At 36.8% G+C, this 16,786-nt stretch overlaps 1 protein-coding gene across 1 annotated transcript in view; it reads left to right on the forward strand.

The window, feature by feature from the left end:
* LOC123238756 (NACHT, LRR and PYD domains-containing protein 3-like) overlaps positions 1-16,786 on the forward strand; it is a 38,952-nt gene that overhangs the window by 15,177 nt on the left and 6,989 nt on the right. The window contains 3 exon segments of the mRNA XM_044665960.1: positions 6,169-6,363; positions 7,626-7,796; positions 9,707-9,877. Coding sequence (XP_044521895.1) covers positions 6,169-6,363; positions 7,626-7,796; positions 9,707-9,877 — 537 coding nt within the window.

The raw sequence follows: 16,786 nt of genomic DNA on the forward strand, positions 1-16,786 counted from the left end.
TTCTGAATGCTCTCCAACTTACCAATATCCTTGTTAAGCTGTTTTGCCCAGAACCGAACATAGCATTCTAGAATACTAGGTAAGAATTATTATCCCTATTTTATGGTCAAAAAATGGTGGACAGAATGTCATGGAGAAAATGTCAGATAATAAAGCGAGTCAATTATATAGAAAATATGAAGTGAAATGAGTGTGGGGTGGGAGATACCTTAAGTAATGAATAAGATGTAAAAATGTCAAGAGAAAGGTTTACAAGACATTGGGTAGCTCCTCCACAAATGAAGAAAATATACAGGAATTGCATACAATAAGAAGGCATGGATGGTTTAAAATATTTCTGCTATGTGGGCCATAAACTGTGATACTCATTCCTTTCTAACTTTGCTTCCTAAGTATCTAATTATTCTTCTAGATCACCCTTCTGTGGTACCACAATTTTTTTTTACCCTTTTCGGTGTATTGTCTCATAGGTGGAAGAGTGGTAAGGGTGGGCAATGGGGGTCAAGTGACTTGCCCAGGGTCACACAGCTGGGAAGTGGCTGAGGCCGGGTTTGAACCTAGGACCTCCCGTCTCTAGGCCTGGCTCTCACTCCACTGAGCTACCCAGCTGCCTACAATTTCTTTGAAATCCACAGGGTTATTGTTTCATTGTATATCAGCTAAATTTGCTCTCTACTGAAATCTTTAGAAAAAATTGTAATATTTTGGAAATCCTAGTATTCATCCTCTCTTCTAATTTTAGTTTACTCTCTATTGCTTCATCTTCATGGATTCTTTGTTGTTCACTCATTTCAGTCTAACTCTTTGTGATCCCATTTGGGGTTTTCTTGGTAAAGATAGTTGCCATTTCCTTCTTTGTTTCACTACAGATAAGGAAACAAAGGCAAACATAATTAAATGACTTGCTGAGGATCACATAGATAGTAAGTGTCTGAGGCTAGATTTGAGCTCATCTCTTCCTGACTCAAGGATGGCACTCTATCTACTGTACCACATAGCTTCTCTCATGGACTCAAGCTTTTTAATTTACTTTTCTCCTTTTTTTTTAACCCTTGTACTTCGGTATATTGTCTCATAGGTGTAAGATTGGTAAGGGTGGGCAATGGGGGTCAAGTGACTTGCCCAGGGTCACACAGCTGGGAAGTGGCTGAGGCCGGGTTTGAACCTAGGACCTCCTGTCTCTAGGCCTGACTCTCACTCCACTGAGCTACCCAGCTGCCCCCTTTTCTCCTTTTTTTGAAGCCTTTATCTTAGTCTTTTTCACTGTTATATGCTTTATGAATCATCCCCCTTTAAAGCTTGATTTCCCCACTAAGGACAGAATCATGATGCTCTCTCCCATTCTCCATATTAAAGAATTCACTTTTCTCTGGCCTTGGCCCCTGTCCTATGTAGATTCTTAAAGGATGAGAATTTCCCATCTTGATTCCAATACCCTTTCCTTCAGGCCAACATAGGAGTTAACTTCACCAGTTCTTCTTGTTATTTAGTTGTTTGACTGAATCAATGTCTACCACTTGTTTGAGATTTTGGAAAAGGCAATATCATATTCAGAGTTATCTCTGCCACTTTTGGATTTCCTCATCTAAAGAACACCTCACAGAGAAGAAAACTCATACCTTCTTCTATATATTTCCCCATTCCCCCTGATATGGATAGACAGAGTCAATGTCTACTTTTTGTTGCAATAGAAAAAATGAAACAGCAAGTTTAGGGTGCATTGGCAGAGTTTTTATTACAGGAGAAAATCCATGAGTAATTCCCAAAGTATAAACCAATGAATCCATTTGTGTGCCATGCCAGAGAATAGTCACTGGTTTAGAAAAAGGGATGAGTGAATGAGTTAAGAGCAAGCAGTCTCCATCATTAATTTATAAGGCAATAATCTTTTTTTTTAAACCCTTACCTTCCATCTTGGAGTCAATACTGTGTATTGGCTCCAAGGCAGAAGAGTGATAAGGGTAGGCAATGGGGGTCAAGTGACTTGCCCAGGGTCACACAGCTGGGAAGTGGCTGAGGCTGGATTTGAACCTAGGACCACCCATCTCTAGGCCTGGCTCTCAATCCACTGAGCTACCTAGCTGCCCCCAATAATCTTTTTTGGTATTCTTGCTTTCTTTCTTATGTGATTTTGAATCCTTTTTTTAATTATAATCAGTGGCATTCTTATTTTATGCTAATAAGTGGAATCTCTAGATCAAAGAATATGGAAATCTTAGTCACTTTCTTTGCATACTTCCAAATCAACTTCCAGAATATTTAGACCAATTCACAACTCCACCATTGGTACATAAATGTGTATATCTTTTCATAAAACCTCTAACATTGATTTTTGCCAACTCAATAGTTGTGAGATAAACTTCAGAATTATCTAGATTTGTATTTTTTTTGTTTTTGAGGATTTAGATTTCATTTATTTATTTGTTTGTTTCATTTAAATATACAGTTAACTCCCTTCTTATCTTTCCTCCTCCATGAAAGAAGGCATCATTTTACAAAAAGATATGTGTATATATAAAACTATGTATTACTTATTTCTATATATCAGTTCTTTCTCTGGAGATAGGCATACACAAGTCATTCTTCAAATAATATTTCTTTTGCTATATATAATGTTCTCTTGATTCTTCTCATTACACTCTTCATATTTTTACATAGGTATTTCCATATTTTTTTCCAAAACTAATCTGTTTCTTATTTCTTATGATGTAGCAGTATTCCATCACAATCATAATCCACACCTTGTTAGTCATTCTTCAATTTAAGGGCAACACTTCAATTTCCTTACTGCAAAGAGAGCTGCTATTATTTCTGAATTCTTTATGCATTATTTAATTAGTAGTTATCTGAAGCAAAAAGAATGCTATTTGGTAGGGGAAATTTTCATGAAAGAAACTACCTGATCATCTCTTTCTCTCCTTCTTATGCCATAAGCCCTGATACTCTCAGCCAAAAAGTCAAGATGGATATAGCTGCCAGTGTCATGAATTCTTTTTCTGTTGCCCAGTCCTGTGTTCTCTCAGCTCATGTTCATACACACTGAAATCAGTACGATCTTCTATGAAACTGACTGACCTCTCATTTATATCTTGCTTCACCCACTTAGAATGTGGATTTCTCAAGAACATGTAAAGTCACTTTTTATTCTTGGATCTAATGCTTAGCACAATGGCTGGCAGATAGCAAATATTCAATATTTTTCCATCCTATGAAAACATGTGTAAGCTTTGTAGGGATGTTCTCCCTTATAAATCTTTACCTGATCAGCTACATAGCCTAGGGGCAACAATTCAGCAGTACTCACACAATACTATGAACCAAATTAAATATCATGATAGCATTATGTAGGAAAGCAACATGATTTATTGTGGAAAGAGTAGTGCGTCTACAGTAAGAGGACATGGATTCTAATCTAGTCCCTAGATTTTATCACCAATATGACCTTGGAAAAGATACATAATTAATATATCAATCAATCAATAAGCACTTATTATGCTCCACTCTGCATTTTAAGTTCCAGGGATATAAAAACAAAAATGAAATATTTCCTACTCTCAAGGATCTTATATTCTATCAGCAAACATTATATATATATATATGTATTTTTATACATATATATGACATATACTTATACACATAAACACCCAGAGAGACATACTAAAGCATATAGAAAGTAAAAACTGTAATTCCACAAGAGGAAGAAGCACTAACAAATAGGGGAATCTGGAAATGCTTCATGTAGGAGGCAGCTCTTGAGCTGAGCTCTGAAGGAAACTAGGCATTCTAAGGTGGGATAAAGATGAGATACCTTCTCAATTGGACAGACTGTGCAAAGGCATGGAGAAGTCAGATGGAGATGATAGGCATGATAGATGGCAAATTTGCAAAAATGGATGGACTATGCAATATTAAAAAGGAAGCAAGGTATAAAAAGTCTGGAAAGATAGACATGTAGTTCAACCTCTCTGGGTCTGTTTCCTTCATCATTATAAAATTACGAGGTTCATATAAATGATCCCCAGAGCTCTCTATGATGAAGTATATAGGCCAGATATAAATAGCCATCAATCTGACCAGCAAGGTGTATATATTGAGTCCCATTTTCAGGCCTGGTCAAAGCTATTCTAAGTTTTTGGGCAATCTTCTCCTGAAGAAGTTAGGTAGCCTGGGGGATATTTGGCCTTACATCACCCTACTGCCCAGAACTTAAGCACTAACCAGTGTCATACAGCTAGTATCTTAAGCCAAATATGAATGGAGGAAAATAAATTTTCTTGATTTCAGGATTAGTGTGTTCATTGTGCCACCTCGCTGCCCAATATTCGCACAATAAGATTCTATTATATTCATACATCATGATGTATTTAGTTATTCTCCAAAAAGAGGATAACCTTTTAGTTTCCAATTTGGGGCTACCATAGGAAAATTATTATAAATATTTTTCTGCAAATCAGTCTTTTTCCACTATCTTTAATCCTTTTGGGATATAAGCCTAGTAGTGGTATAGTTAAGTCAAAGGGTATATGTACAATTTAGTAGTTTTTAGCCTACTCACAGAATGAATTGTGTGATTATTCAACATGTAAAAAGATATACATCTAAATTAGTGCTTAAAAGGAATTACTAATAGTTATACAATGAATAATGGTGATTTGATATATTTTGAATTAAAAACAAAGCTGTTCATCCTATTACTTTTATTTTGTGTTATGTTTATGTTTATAATGGGAAAAATATGGAATTCCCTCATGAAATGTTATGCTACTTTTTCATAATTTTACATTTCTATATTAGAAAAGTAAAAATTTTCATCTTATTTGAATAAATTATGATATAAGAACATGACATGTGTATTATTTTATGAAAAGAGCATGTGAGGGATATTTTGTAAAAATAAAAAGTGGAACTATTACTAGAGAAAGTTTGAAAAGTACAAGCTGTATCAAAATCCCCTGTGTCTTCAGAATCCCCATCCTTTGGTATAGCTCAATTCCATGGAGCTCTACTTGCTCTTGGAATAAGCATTGGACAGAGCCTGAGTGCTGGAGGGGTAGGAGATAGAATTCAGGACATAACAGGTGTAGGAAAAGATTAACAAGTTTATAGGTATGGAATTGACAGGAGAGTTGAATGTCCAATGGGCAAAGAGATGGCACAGTGGAGACAGTGCGAGGCCTAGAGTCAGGAAGACTATTGTTTGGTTGCTTAAATTTGGCCTAAGATACTTACTAGCTATATGATCTGGGCAAGTCACTTATTTTTTTCCTCAGTTTCTCACCTATAAAATGAGCTGAAGAAGGAAATGGCAAACCAAATATCTTTGCCAAGAAAATCCCAAATGGGGTCACAAAGACTCAGAAAGGACTGAAATGATTGAACAATAATAACAAAAAGCCTCACATCTATTCCAGCAGGTCTGGCCTTGAAAGAAACAAGTTCATTATTTTGTCTGTTATACATACTTACCCTAACAGAATCCTGCACTGGCAAACTCATTGTGTGATCTCTGCCCCCAACATAATCTGCTTAGAAAAAGACATTTTATTTGGATCAAATTACCCAAGTTCAAGTCCTTTATCTACTATCAACTATCTATAGTTATAAAGGAATATTTTATTGTTATAATTATATGAATATTTTACTGGATTTATATAAAGGCATTCCATGAGGCCCATAAATAGACATCCAATCAATTAGTATGATAGAATTTCCTTCTATTATAATTTTTGCAACCACTTCTTCTCAATGGGATCGCTATAGTTTGATCTCCTATCAAAAAATAAGATTGTCATCCTTTTTTGATAATGTAATCTTGGATAAATTATTGAATTTTAACTTCAGTGTCATCATTTATAAAATGAACTAAGATTTTTATAAAGGTAAAATGAGAGAGGTATTTGAACGTATTTTGGAAAGTATGGACACATTATATAATATAAATAAAGTGTAGACACTGTCATTGCAATTTAACATCAACATCATAGAAATTCCAGTAGATTTCTTTAATTTCTGAAGTTCTGTGGCACTTCTATATATTTATCCCATTGTTAGCTCCTTGAGAGAATTTTTGTTTTGTATCCCAAATGTTTAGCTCAGTGCACAGGATACAAAGTTATAAGCTTTTTTGGAAAAATTGCATAAAGGTTTCTGGTCTTTCTGCCTCTCCAGTAGGTTCCAACTGAAGTCCCTTCAATTCAAAGTTTTCCAACTTGCTGTGGTTGACTGGCAGCATTTATTTTCAGTGCTTTCCAAGAATCAAAACCTAAGAACCCTGGACCTGAGTGGCACTGAACTTGCCAATTCAGCTGTGAATGTTCTTTGCTCGGAACTAAGTCAATCAAGCTGTAAATTACAGAAATTAAGGTGAGTTTGAAGTACTTCCTTAAAGGAAATGCCATGAATATAAGGGTATGGAAGGCAATACAAAGGACAGAAGTGAAGCAGAAGAGAGAGAAAAGGAGAAGAGACAGAGAAGAAAGGTGGGAGGTAAAAATGAAACATTTTAAAGAGAAAATGTAGGAAATGAAGAGCAAGGAAAAGGAGGAATTCGAATGCCATGAAATGATAGATTTAGAGCTGGGTTATCTGGTCTAACACCTTCATTTACAGATAAAGAAGCTGAGACCTGGAGAATCAATGACTTCCAAAGTTTACACAGGTAGCAAGTGGCATGCTTAGGATTTAATCCAAGACCCTCCAAGAAGAAAGATAGGAAGAATATCATCAGAACAGTGACTCTTAAAAGAAAAAAAATTTGTATAATTTGTATTGTCCTAATATGAATTCCCTGAATTGGATGTCATCATGTGGTCAATTGATAATTGTTTATCAGGGATATTGTAGAGGAGATTCCTGTTACTTTTCAGGGCTAGTTGACCTCTGAGTAGGTGTCTCACATCATGATTCTGTAAAATTTGGCCCCTTCATGGTATTGGGTCTTGGGAAAGAACATTGGGGTAAGCTAAGATGTGGAGAGAACTTTATGGGTGTAGACCAGTGAATGAAGGATGAGAAAAAGGTAGTTAAGTTGAAATAGAAACCCATAAAATGTATTTCTCTGATGGAGGGACAGCCAAATAATCTTCTGAGGATTGGTCAGGACCAAAGTTGCTCCTCTGCTTCATAGAGGTTCAAGGAGTCCCAGCCTTTGCCCAGAGAAGCCATCCAGTCTTGTGCTAAGACACAAGGATTCTCTCAATAACACAAATCTATCCACATATTCCACTTCAAGTTCTGAGAGAAAATTTTGATTTGAAGAGATTTCAGGTGAGAGTAGTTCCAAAGAGTTTTCAGTTAAATTTATAGGAGGAAGAGTAAAAAACAATTCATGTAACTAATGAGATGTAGATAAAGAATTAGCATGTATTTCTACCACTGTTGTGAATGTATATCTCTGTTATTCCTCTCTCCTTCATGTTCTTTTAGTTACTCTGACTGTTTTAGAAGTAGATAGGGCACTACAAATAGTAAACTATAAGAAATGTTTGCTGACTGACCAAGTGACTATGCTATGTTTAAGGCCAATGAATCATGAAGGTAGGACTTTTCCTTGGAAAAACTGACAGGAGGGAATGAACTCTGAGGAAAGAAGCTCATTTCCACTCTGAACTTTGCCTTTCTTGTAGTCTGTCCAAATGCCAGCTCACTGCCTCTTGCTGTCAGCATCTCTCATCCCTTCTTAAGAACAACAGAAGTCTGACATATCTGGACCTGAGCATGAATTTCCTTGGCGATGAAGGAATAAATGTACTATGTGAAGTCTTAAGAAATCATAACTGTAATATACAGGAGCTCAAGTAAGTCCATGCAAATTGTTTTTGGGGAGAATTCTTTGTGCATTGGAAACAGGCTGAGAGAATAGAATGAGAGATAGTAGTTTAGGGTCTCCACACTCATCACAAAATTAGACTGAACTTCAAATATCATCTGATCAACCACTCTACAACCAAAGATTCACTCTACATCATCCCTAACAAGATATCATACAAGCAAAGAGTCATACACATCTAAAACAAGGGAAAACCCAGTATCTGCCAAGGTACTTTCTTTTATTTGTTAAGGTCCCTCTGTTACCACCAAGTTCAATGGGTGGGAACATTCTCTTTCATATATTGACTCTCCTAGCATTATTCTCATTGATTGAGAGATTTCTCTTCTTCCAATCTCCCCAGAATATGAGGTTATACTTATGAAAGAAAAAATAAGCATTTCTGGGGTAGAGATCAATATGCCTCTTTATAAACAATGATTCTAATCAGTTTTAGTTCTTATTTCTCACTGATCCACAATCCCTGTCCTGGAACATGGGCACCATTCTAGGAATTAACCCTAAGGGAACACTTCACATTTCATCTTTCATTCTTTACTAAAAATTCACTCTCTGGCACAAATTAGAGGCATCAACTCTTCTGACTTTGCTGGACTCCTAAATTAGCTAAATTCTTGGATAAAGAGATATACCATGTTTTCTCCAAGTAACTGATCGCCCATTTCCTTGGTCACTTCCAGCTTTTGGGCACCATTCCTAGCCATCTTTCTTTTCCTTTTCCTTCCTTTTTCCATATAATTCAGAACACAATGGAATATCTTCCTTTATGTAGTTTTTTAAACAAAAAGTGAATACAGATTCATAATTAATACATCAATATAGTTATTTTATGGGCAAACAAAATAAAATACTTAGTCAAAGTAAAGCTAAATTTCCTATTCTGTACTTCCTAGTTACTGTTTCCTAGTTTAGCTTGACTATTTTATTCATTACTCTAAATGTGATGACAATACTGTCCTGGATAAAGAATCTTTCTGGAAACTACACACACACACAAACACACACACACACACACACACACACACACACACACACACACAGACACGCAGATTGTTTGGGGGATTGTCTTACATATGCTCCATAGACTAAACATTGATTCATTCTATCAATTCCAGTTCAACTTTCAGTCCATCAAGAAGTTTGATTGTACAGAATGCCTTGGTGGGGGTGGAGTCCCAAGCAAATGTCTCACCATGTCATCCCACACTGCTTAATAAACTCCACTGGCTCTTTATCAACTCCAAAATGAAATATAAAGTCTTCTGTTTTACAATTTAAGTCCTTAACAATTTGGCCTCTCCTGCACTTTCAGGTTTCTTAGATTATACTCTCCTCCAAGTACCCAACAACATGGTAATACTTATATCCCTAATCTATGCTTTTCCACTGGATCTCCCCCCATTCCTAGAATACTCTCTTTCTTTTCCTCCACTTCTGCTGCTGACTTGCCTTCAGTGTGCTTTTAAGTTTGCCTAAATGCCACATTCTACAGGAAGCTTTTACTGGTCCCTCTCAAACCTCCTTCCTTTCCCCCATTTCCCAGTTCTTTCCCTCTAAGATTACCTTTCACCTATCTTCTTAATTATATATTGTCTTTCCCATTAGACTATGAGATCCTTGAAAACATGGAATAGTAGTTTGGCTTGTTCTCCAGCACTTAACATAGTGCCTAATAATAATGATTAATAACAGAATACTATAATTAATTATAAATGATTAATAAATGCTTATAGGCTTAACTGATGGTCAAGGCAAGATATTCATAGCACTAGTACTCCATGTGTTTCTCAAGACACCATAGGCACAATTTTGTTTTAAAAGTAAATAGATTTTATGGGCAAATGGAATCCTTTCTCACAGGGAATGTCTACCTTGCAGGTTGTCCAGGTGCCGCTTTTCTGATGCTTGCTGTAAGAATCTCTCCTCTGCTCTCAAGGCCCATGGAAAAATGAAAAATTTAGATCTGAGTGAAAATACCCTTGGAGATATTGGGATGAGCCTGCTTTGTGAGGCCTTGGGAAGTTCAGACTGTAACCTCCAGGAACTGAAGTAAGTCTCTCAGCAAAGAAAACCATTTTAGATTTTCCTGCAATGAGAGAAAAGAGGAGATACCTAAAAAGAATGAAGTTTATACACAAAGAATTTATCAATCTATCAGATTTAGGGGGTGGGGGTTGTAGGTATTTTTTTAAGAAATTTATAGGAGATACTGAAAAAGAATTCAAGAATATCATAGACCTGTGAGAATTGTATCAAAAGAGCTAAGACCCCTTAGAAGAAGCTAGCAATGAATTCTAAAGATAATGAAAAATATGTTTTGTTTCAGTTTGCTGAATGGGAAAGGGGGATAAGGGAAAGAATAAGATCATGCTTTGGAGATAAATGAAATATTGATAAAATGATCATAGGACTGAGTATTGAATTATAATTTTGCTTATATTTTTTTCTTCCAAGGAAAATACCTCTGGAAGCTATCACTCTGGCCAAATCAGTTACTTGAGCAGGCAGGGTAGAAAGGTTATGGTTAGCAGGTGTAACAATAAAGGGAGCCTGTAACCAATGTTTGACAGAAGGGAGAGAGAGAGTCTATGGTGAGTCTCTCTTCTAGCTCTCCCTTGAGGCCAAATATACACTTGGAGACTTCAAGGGGGTGTCACCGCAAAACTGGGTGTCCTGGATGGTTTGCTGCCCCACAGGAGTTGAAGGCAAGGCTTCCCTATAAGATTAGGTATGTGGTACCCCAATCTGATTCTGAATGAGGATGGGGTTCATACAAGCCTCCCCCAAAATAAGTCAACTTCAAAGTGGGTGGTCTGGCTTCAAGATGGAGGCAGCCAGAACAAGCTGTGGTTCTCCTCTCCCTTGTTATCTCTCAGGTACTCTAGAATGCTATCTGACTGATGAAGGTCTTTTGTTATTCACAATTCAGGGATTGGGGAAAGGGGTGTAGGGCAGAGGGATTTTGGGGTGCTCTCTTCTTTATTGCTATGGGGTCCATCACTTAGGTGGGAAACCCAATGTTTCCCACTTCTAAGCTTCTCCCCTCACCTCTTCTCCTTCTGTTTCTATTTCTATTTCTATCCTTTCCTATAATTGTAAGTTTTGACTGAAAGGGGTCTCTCAGCAAGGTTGGGTAATGGGAGAAGGAGACTAAGAGATCACTCTAAAAATGGAATCCAAAAACTTAGCTGACTCTATTGTTGAAGTCTTGATGGGTAAGATGCAAAGGAATGGCTTTGATCAGGGAATCAGGGTTTCAATGTCCAAAGAAAGGTCCTCAGGAAGCCCTCAGGTTTGGATTCGAGGATGTCCTCCTCTTCTCTCCTCCCAGGCCTCTGCCCAAAGACCTCTCCTCCTCCTCCTTCCTCTGGAGAATCCCCAGAATTCTTTCACCATCTCTCAACTGTCAGTAACTGTCACCAACTGCTTTCTCTAGCTCCTTTTGTCCCATCCCCCTTGTATAAATCCCATCTTTACACAGGGAGCAGAAAGAAAATAACTGTGAAGGTCAAAGAACTTCCAGTCAACTTTGATTAGTTCAAGCCATTATACTCAGATGAATTACATCTCAGGTTACAGAAGGGGAGGGTGGGAATAAGGCAGGTCAAGAATATGGAAGACAACAAAAATTATTTTAAACTTTTTTTTAGAAAAGAGAAACAAAGCATAGGGCAAATGCTTGGAATGGAGGTGGTGGGACTACTAGCACCAATGAATGAATGAATGGATAGATGAAAGGATTAATGGATGAAAAAGTATTCAGGAAGAGCTTATTATGTGTTAAACATTGAGCAAAGTTATAGGTGTATTAAGGCCTTAACTCCACTCTCTCTCTGGCCTTCATTTCCTTGCTAGCACGCTTTTCTAGAGGCAATTAAGTGATAGAGTGAATAGAGTACTACACTTGGAGTCAGAAAATGCTGGATTTAATCTGGCTGCAGACACTTTTTAGCTGAGCGATTCCAGACAAGTCACCTAATTTCTGTCTGCTTTGGTTTTGTCATACATAAAATGATTATTATAATAGCATCTACCTTTCAGTGTTGTTTGGAGAATGGAATAAGATAATATTTATACCGTGCTTAGTACAATGTCTGGTAGACAAGTTTTATTGTTCATTCACTGTCATGTCCAACTCTTCATTACCCCATGGACCATAGCTACCCATGAGCTTCTCTTGGTAAGGATACTGGAGTCTTTTTTTCCCATTTCCTTCTCCACTGGATCTAGTGGATTCCTTTGTTAGGCAATAAGAGATTATGTGACTTGATGGGGACACACAGTTAGAAAATGTCAGAAGTCAGATTTGAATTTCAAGTCCGGTATTCTTAACCACTGAGTCATAGCATCCTCTTGCTGGTACACAATAGGAACTTAATAAATGCTTGTTCCCTTCCTTTTTTCCCTTTTCCCTGATTTCTAACTCACCTTTAAGTCTTATATTACTCCATTAATATATAATATCCTTTAACAGAAAGACCATCTTTTTTCCTTGAATTTATATCCCCAGCACTTAGCACAATACACTTGTTCCTTAATATTTTTATACCCTTTTTTCATTTTTCCATACATTCAAAATTACATATTAACTTTTGAAATATCATATGATTGGCATTTACTAATTATCCTACTGTGGTTAAACAAAGAAGCAAGCTTAGTCAAAAATTATTCATTATGGTATGACTTAGTTGGAACTTTATTATTTTCACCCATCCGTAAGGCACAAGAACATCATTTCCTAGCTAAGCATAATGGTTGATTATATTTTAACTAATTAAATCATGCATATTCTTACTTTATGCTATTCATACCTATCATCAATCAAGAAGATAGTTATGGTAATTGATTACATCAAATAAGATACAATAATATCAGTCTGGTCCAAATTTTGTTTCCATTATATTCTTTCATTTTTCGCTATTTTTCAAACGTATGTTTGCTGTTCTTTCTGCTTCAGGGTTAATAAGAATGCAGTTCTGGAAGGGTGATTCTGTGCTAATTTGTCATTCCCGTTTTCCTTGTGTTTCACTGTTTCCTTGGTCTGTGGGAGTTTGGGAACAAATCCAGGCCAGGTACATTCTTGCTGGGGAATTTAGAAACTTGCATTAACTCACTAACTGCTGGTTTATTGCAGGGATGATTCTAGGGGAAGTTTCTGTACTATGGGGGTTTGTTTAGGGGTTTATTTTTGGGATAGTGAATAGTCTGTGACTGTGGTTGTTCTTGCCATAAACCTGCATTGTTTTCCTGTGTCTCCCTGGGGCTAAATAAGGATATTGATTGCAATAGTTTCAATACAAGTGAATGCTACTGAGAAAAGAGTCACATAGGAGAAATGGAGTGAGAAATTTCCATCCTCCTGACAACCTGTTTTGTGGGTTCCTCAGAGCTAATGACGAGCTGTGCTAAACATCACAACATCATGGGCTTAGATGGCTTCCTGCACCTCCAGATATAAACTGACCCCAGAGCTTTCAACTCTCCCCATATCCCTAAAGGACAAATTTCTCAAGTACCAAATCCCCCAAGCCTCATCCATTGTAAGGTTCTCATCTCTCTTCTCTGGTTGTCTTTCTTCAACCATAAGAACATTCATCAATGGAACCTTCTCTCACATTCAAAATAAAGCCTTCTCCTCCCCTCTTTTAATCTCTCCCCTGAATGCTAACCCCTGATTTAACCCAAGCACATCACCTACTCCTTTATACCCTTCTGTTCCCCTCTCCCTTCTTTTATATACCCTCTCATGTTTTAATATAGTCTTACAATTTTTTAAAAAATGATTCACTCTGTAGTCAGAGCATTACCAGGTTCTGTGCATTACATCCCAATACATATATTGATTATTACCTCTACCATATTTCCAACTTCACTCTTCTCTACTTATATACATTTTAAAAGTCTCTTGGTGGTCTCTTTGTTGTTATTCTGTTGGTGTGGCTGCCCTTACCTATTGCATTTATTTACTCTTCCTATATTTCTTTATTTAGAATGTTTGAGAAGTAAATCATCTCATCTCATCAATTCTAGTTTTCTTTGTAAATAATGCTTCAAATTCCTTTTTATTATTGAACATTCATCTTTTGTCCTGTATGGCTAAGTTCAAATTTACAGGATAGGTCACTCTAGGCTACATTGTGAAATGCAATATTTTTTTCAAACACATTATTTCTTCCTTTAATTATTCCATTTCTTCCTCTTTTTTCTGGTGGGTGGGAAAAAGTCCTCTATTAGTTGAATATCCTTTCTTTTGTATTTGAAGGTCTTTCTCTGGTAGCTTATAGAATTTGTCATTATTGGAATTGTTAAATTCAATCACTGTATCTTGCAGTTTTATGGAGGGGAACTGTGAATTCATTCATTTGGAATCTCATTTTCTTATGTTTATAAATTCTAAGGAATTATCTTCTTTCATTTCCTTTAATATGGCTTCAGATTTGTAGGGATAGATGGGGCATTGAGGATGGATTAGCACCTGAAGGTGTAAGTGCTTGCTGAGTCTTTTTCAGGACTGTTCAACTACCTTTGGTGTCCACCTTTAATCTAACTCCACATTTTATCTAACTCTCACCTGTGACTCTAAGAAGCTAGAGCATGTGCAGTGACCACACTCTGATAAAAAAAAAAAAGCTATCTTGGTAGATGGGCTATACCAAATTGTTAGGAAGCCTCAAACCCATCAGTGAGTTAAGGAAATGTCTATGCCAATCACATGAAGATATCCCCTGGTGGAATGAGTAGATGAGAACAATTTGTTCCAATGGCCATGAAGCTGTGAGTTGTATAAGTAGAGATAAGTCAGACATTGAAAATGCCAAGGCCATTGCCAATCATCCTTAATTTTTGTCTTGCTACTGGGCTTTGAGAGTTCTGAAAGAGAGAATGAGATTGATGATGTGTTACTATGCCTCACTTAAATCCAGTTCACTCAAAAGTCATGACATAATCCCATGATGTCATGCTTCAAAACAAAGAATGAACAAGATTTTTTATACTCTCATATTCCTCTGGAATTCCTATGATCCTTAGGTTGTCTATCCATCTATCCTGGAATTCAATATGTTTTGCCTGCATAGTGAGTAAATTTTCTTTTACTATTATTCTTCTCTCCTTCTAGAGTGTCCTTCACTTCTGTGTTTTTGCATTCCCAATCTATTGTCCTCTCTTTTGTTTCTTTGGTGAGATTTGTCATTGTAATTCAAGCTTTGCATTCTTTTAATTATTTTTGCTGTATAGGACATAAGTTCTGCTCCCATGATTCTCATTTCTTTTTTAAACCACTCAGGAATAGTGTGTTGTTGGTTTTATGTTCTCAAATTTTACAGGGTCCTTTATCTCATCAAGAATTGGATCATTTTACTTCATTTTGCAGTATTTATTCATATATCAATATTCATTTAACTCACTTATGGGATCTGGAGGTCATATTTACTTCTGTTGTCTTTTTTTCCTATTTTATCTATTTATGTTCAAAGTCTTTGAGTTTTCTTCCTTCTAAAAATCTTTCTTACTTTTAGTCTTTTTTTCTTATGTATTTTTCTTTATTACTCACTTTTTGACTTCATCCCCTCTGACTTTGGTTTACTTAGGAGCTAACTCAAAGTATCTCAACCTCCTCCCACACTGGGCAATTCATGGTTCACAAGTTTTGGTTGATAAGAACTGGCCCCAACCTGGTGCTGCACCCATTCTTTTACTTGGACTTGGTAGCATGCTATACAGCCTTGAATAGGTCATCTGTCCCACTTCCACTGTTTGTCACTATTTACCCTAGAACTAGCAGATCAAAACTTTCTAGAAGTTGTAGTTCCAGATTGCAGCCGCCAATAGGCAATTGTTCCTGACAGGCAATAGACAAGCTGGTTGTTAGGGCCCAGACAGAGACTTGTAGGGGGGACCAGGGATACAGCTGTGGTTTTTGATATAAATTTGTTTTATGTCCTTGAGTCTGTTAGTGAAGCCTTGCTATTTGTAACATTAAAGGAGGGGTGATAAATGAGCTCAAGTTCAGTGAGCATCAATTCCTAGGTTCTCTTTTGTGTTATTTTTCATCTTCTTTTGGATTATGAGTGTCCTATACAATAAAGGCAACTGAAACTGTCTATTTTTAGAAAGTAATTTCTATTTGGAGAAGTTTAAGAGGCTGTGGGGATCTGAAAATATGTCTAGCCCACCATCTAGTTGCTTAAATGACATGGGAGTCCTGCTTTAACTTATTCTTAATAAATTTATGCTTTTTCTTCATAATTGGGTTACCTTCAAAGATTATTGTACATTTGGAGCTACAATCCTGGTTTATAATTAATGTACCCAAGAAGATAAATTCATGTAGGGAAGTTAGGGTGTTTTTATTAGGGTAGCAGCATGGTATGATGGAGAGAGTGCCAGGTTTGGAGTCAGAGGGCCAGGGTTTGATTACTGACTCTGCAACTTAATTCTTGGGGACCTCGGGCAATCCATTTTACCTTTCTGCCTCTCAGTTTCTTCATCTCTGAAATAAAGAGGTTGGCAAGCTGGTCGCTAAGCTCTCATATTTCTAAGTCCATCTTATTTTTCAGACCATTGTCTTCTCACCTCTCTTCTAGAACATTGCCAATGTTGTTAAATACTTGATTCCCAGAAAGAGTTTAGAAGAGACCTGGCTCTGTGATTTTACCAGGAATAAGGAACCGCTTGGTGAGAAGATTCCCTCTACCAACTCAACTCCACATCTCCTCCATAATTTATAGTCAGGAAGAGCTGCTGGAGTATTAAAAGATTCTAAGTCTTGTCTAGGATCATATAGTGAGTATAGACTTGAGTTGAGATCTTCCTGGCTCTAACAGCAGCCCTCTCTCCTCTGTAACTTTTAATATCCAATGGTCTCAGAACTCTTTCCAAGCAAGCTCAACTGGAACCCTAACTGCTCAATAGATGACTTGGTCTTGCAGTAGCAACAAAGTTTAAGTTTACTGATTT

Source organism: Gracilinanus agilis, chromosome 3 (genome assembly GCF_016433145.1).
Source record: "Gracilinanus agilis isolate LMUSP501 chromosome 3, AgileGrace, whole genome shotgun sequence".
Lineage (NCBI taxonomy): Eukaryota > Metazoa > Chordata > Mammalia > Didelphimorphia > Didelphidae > Gracilinanus > Gracilinanus agilis.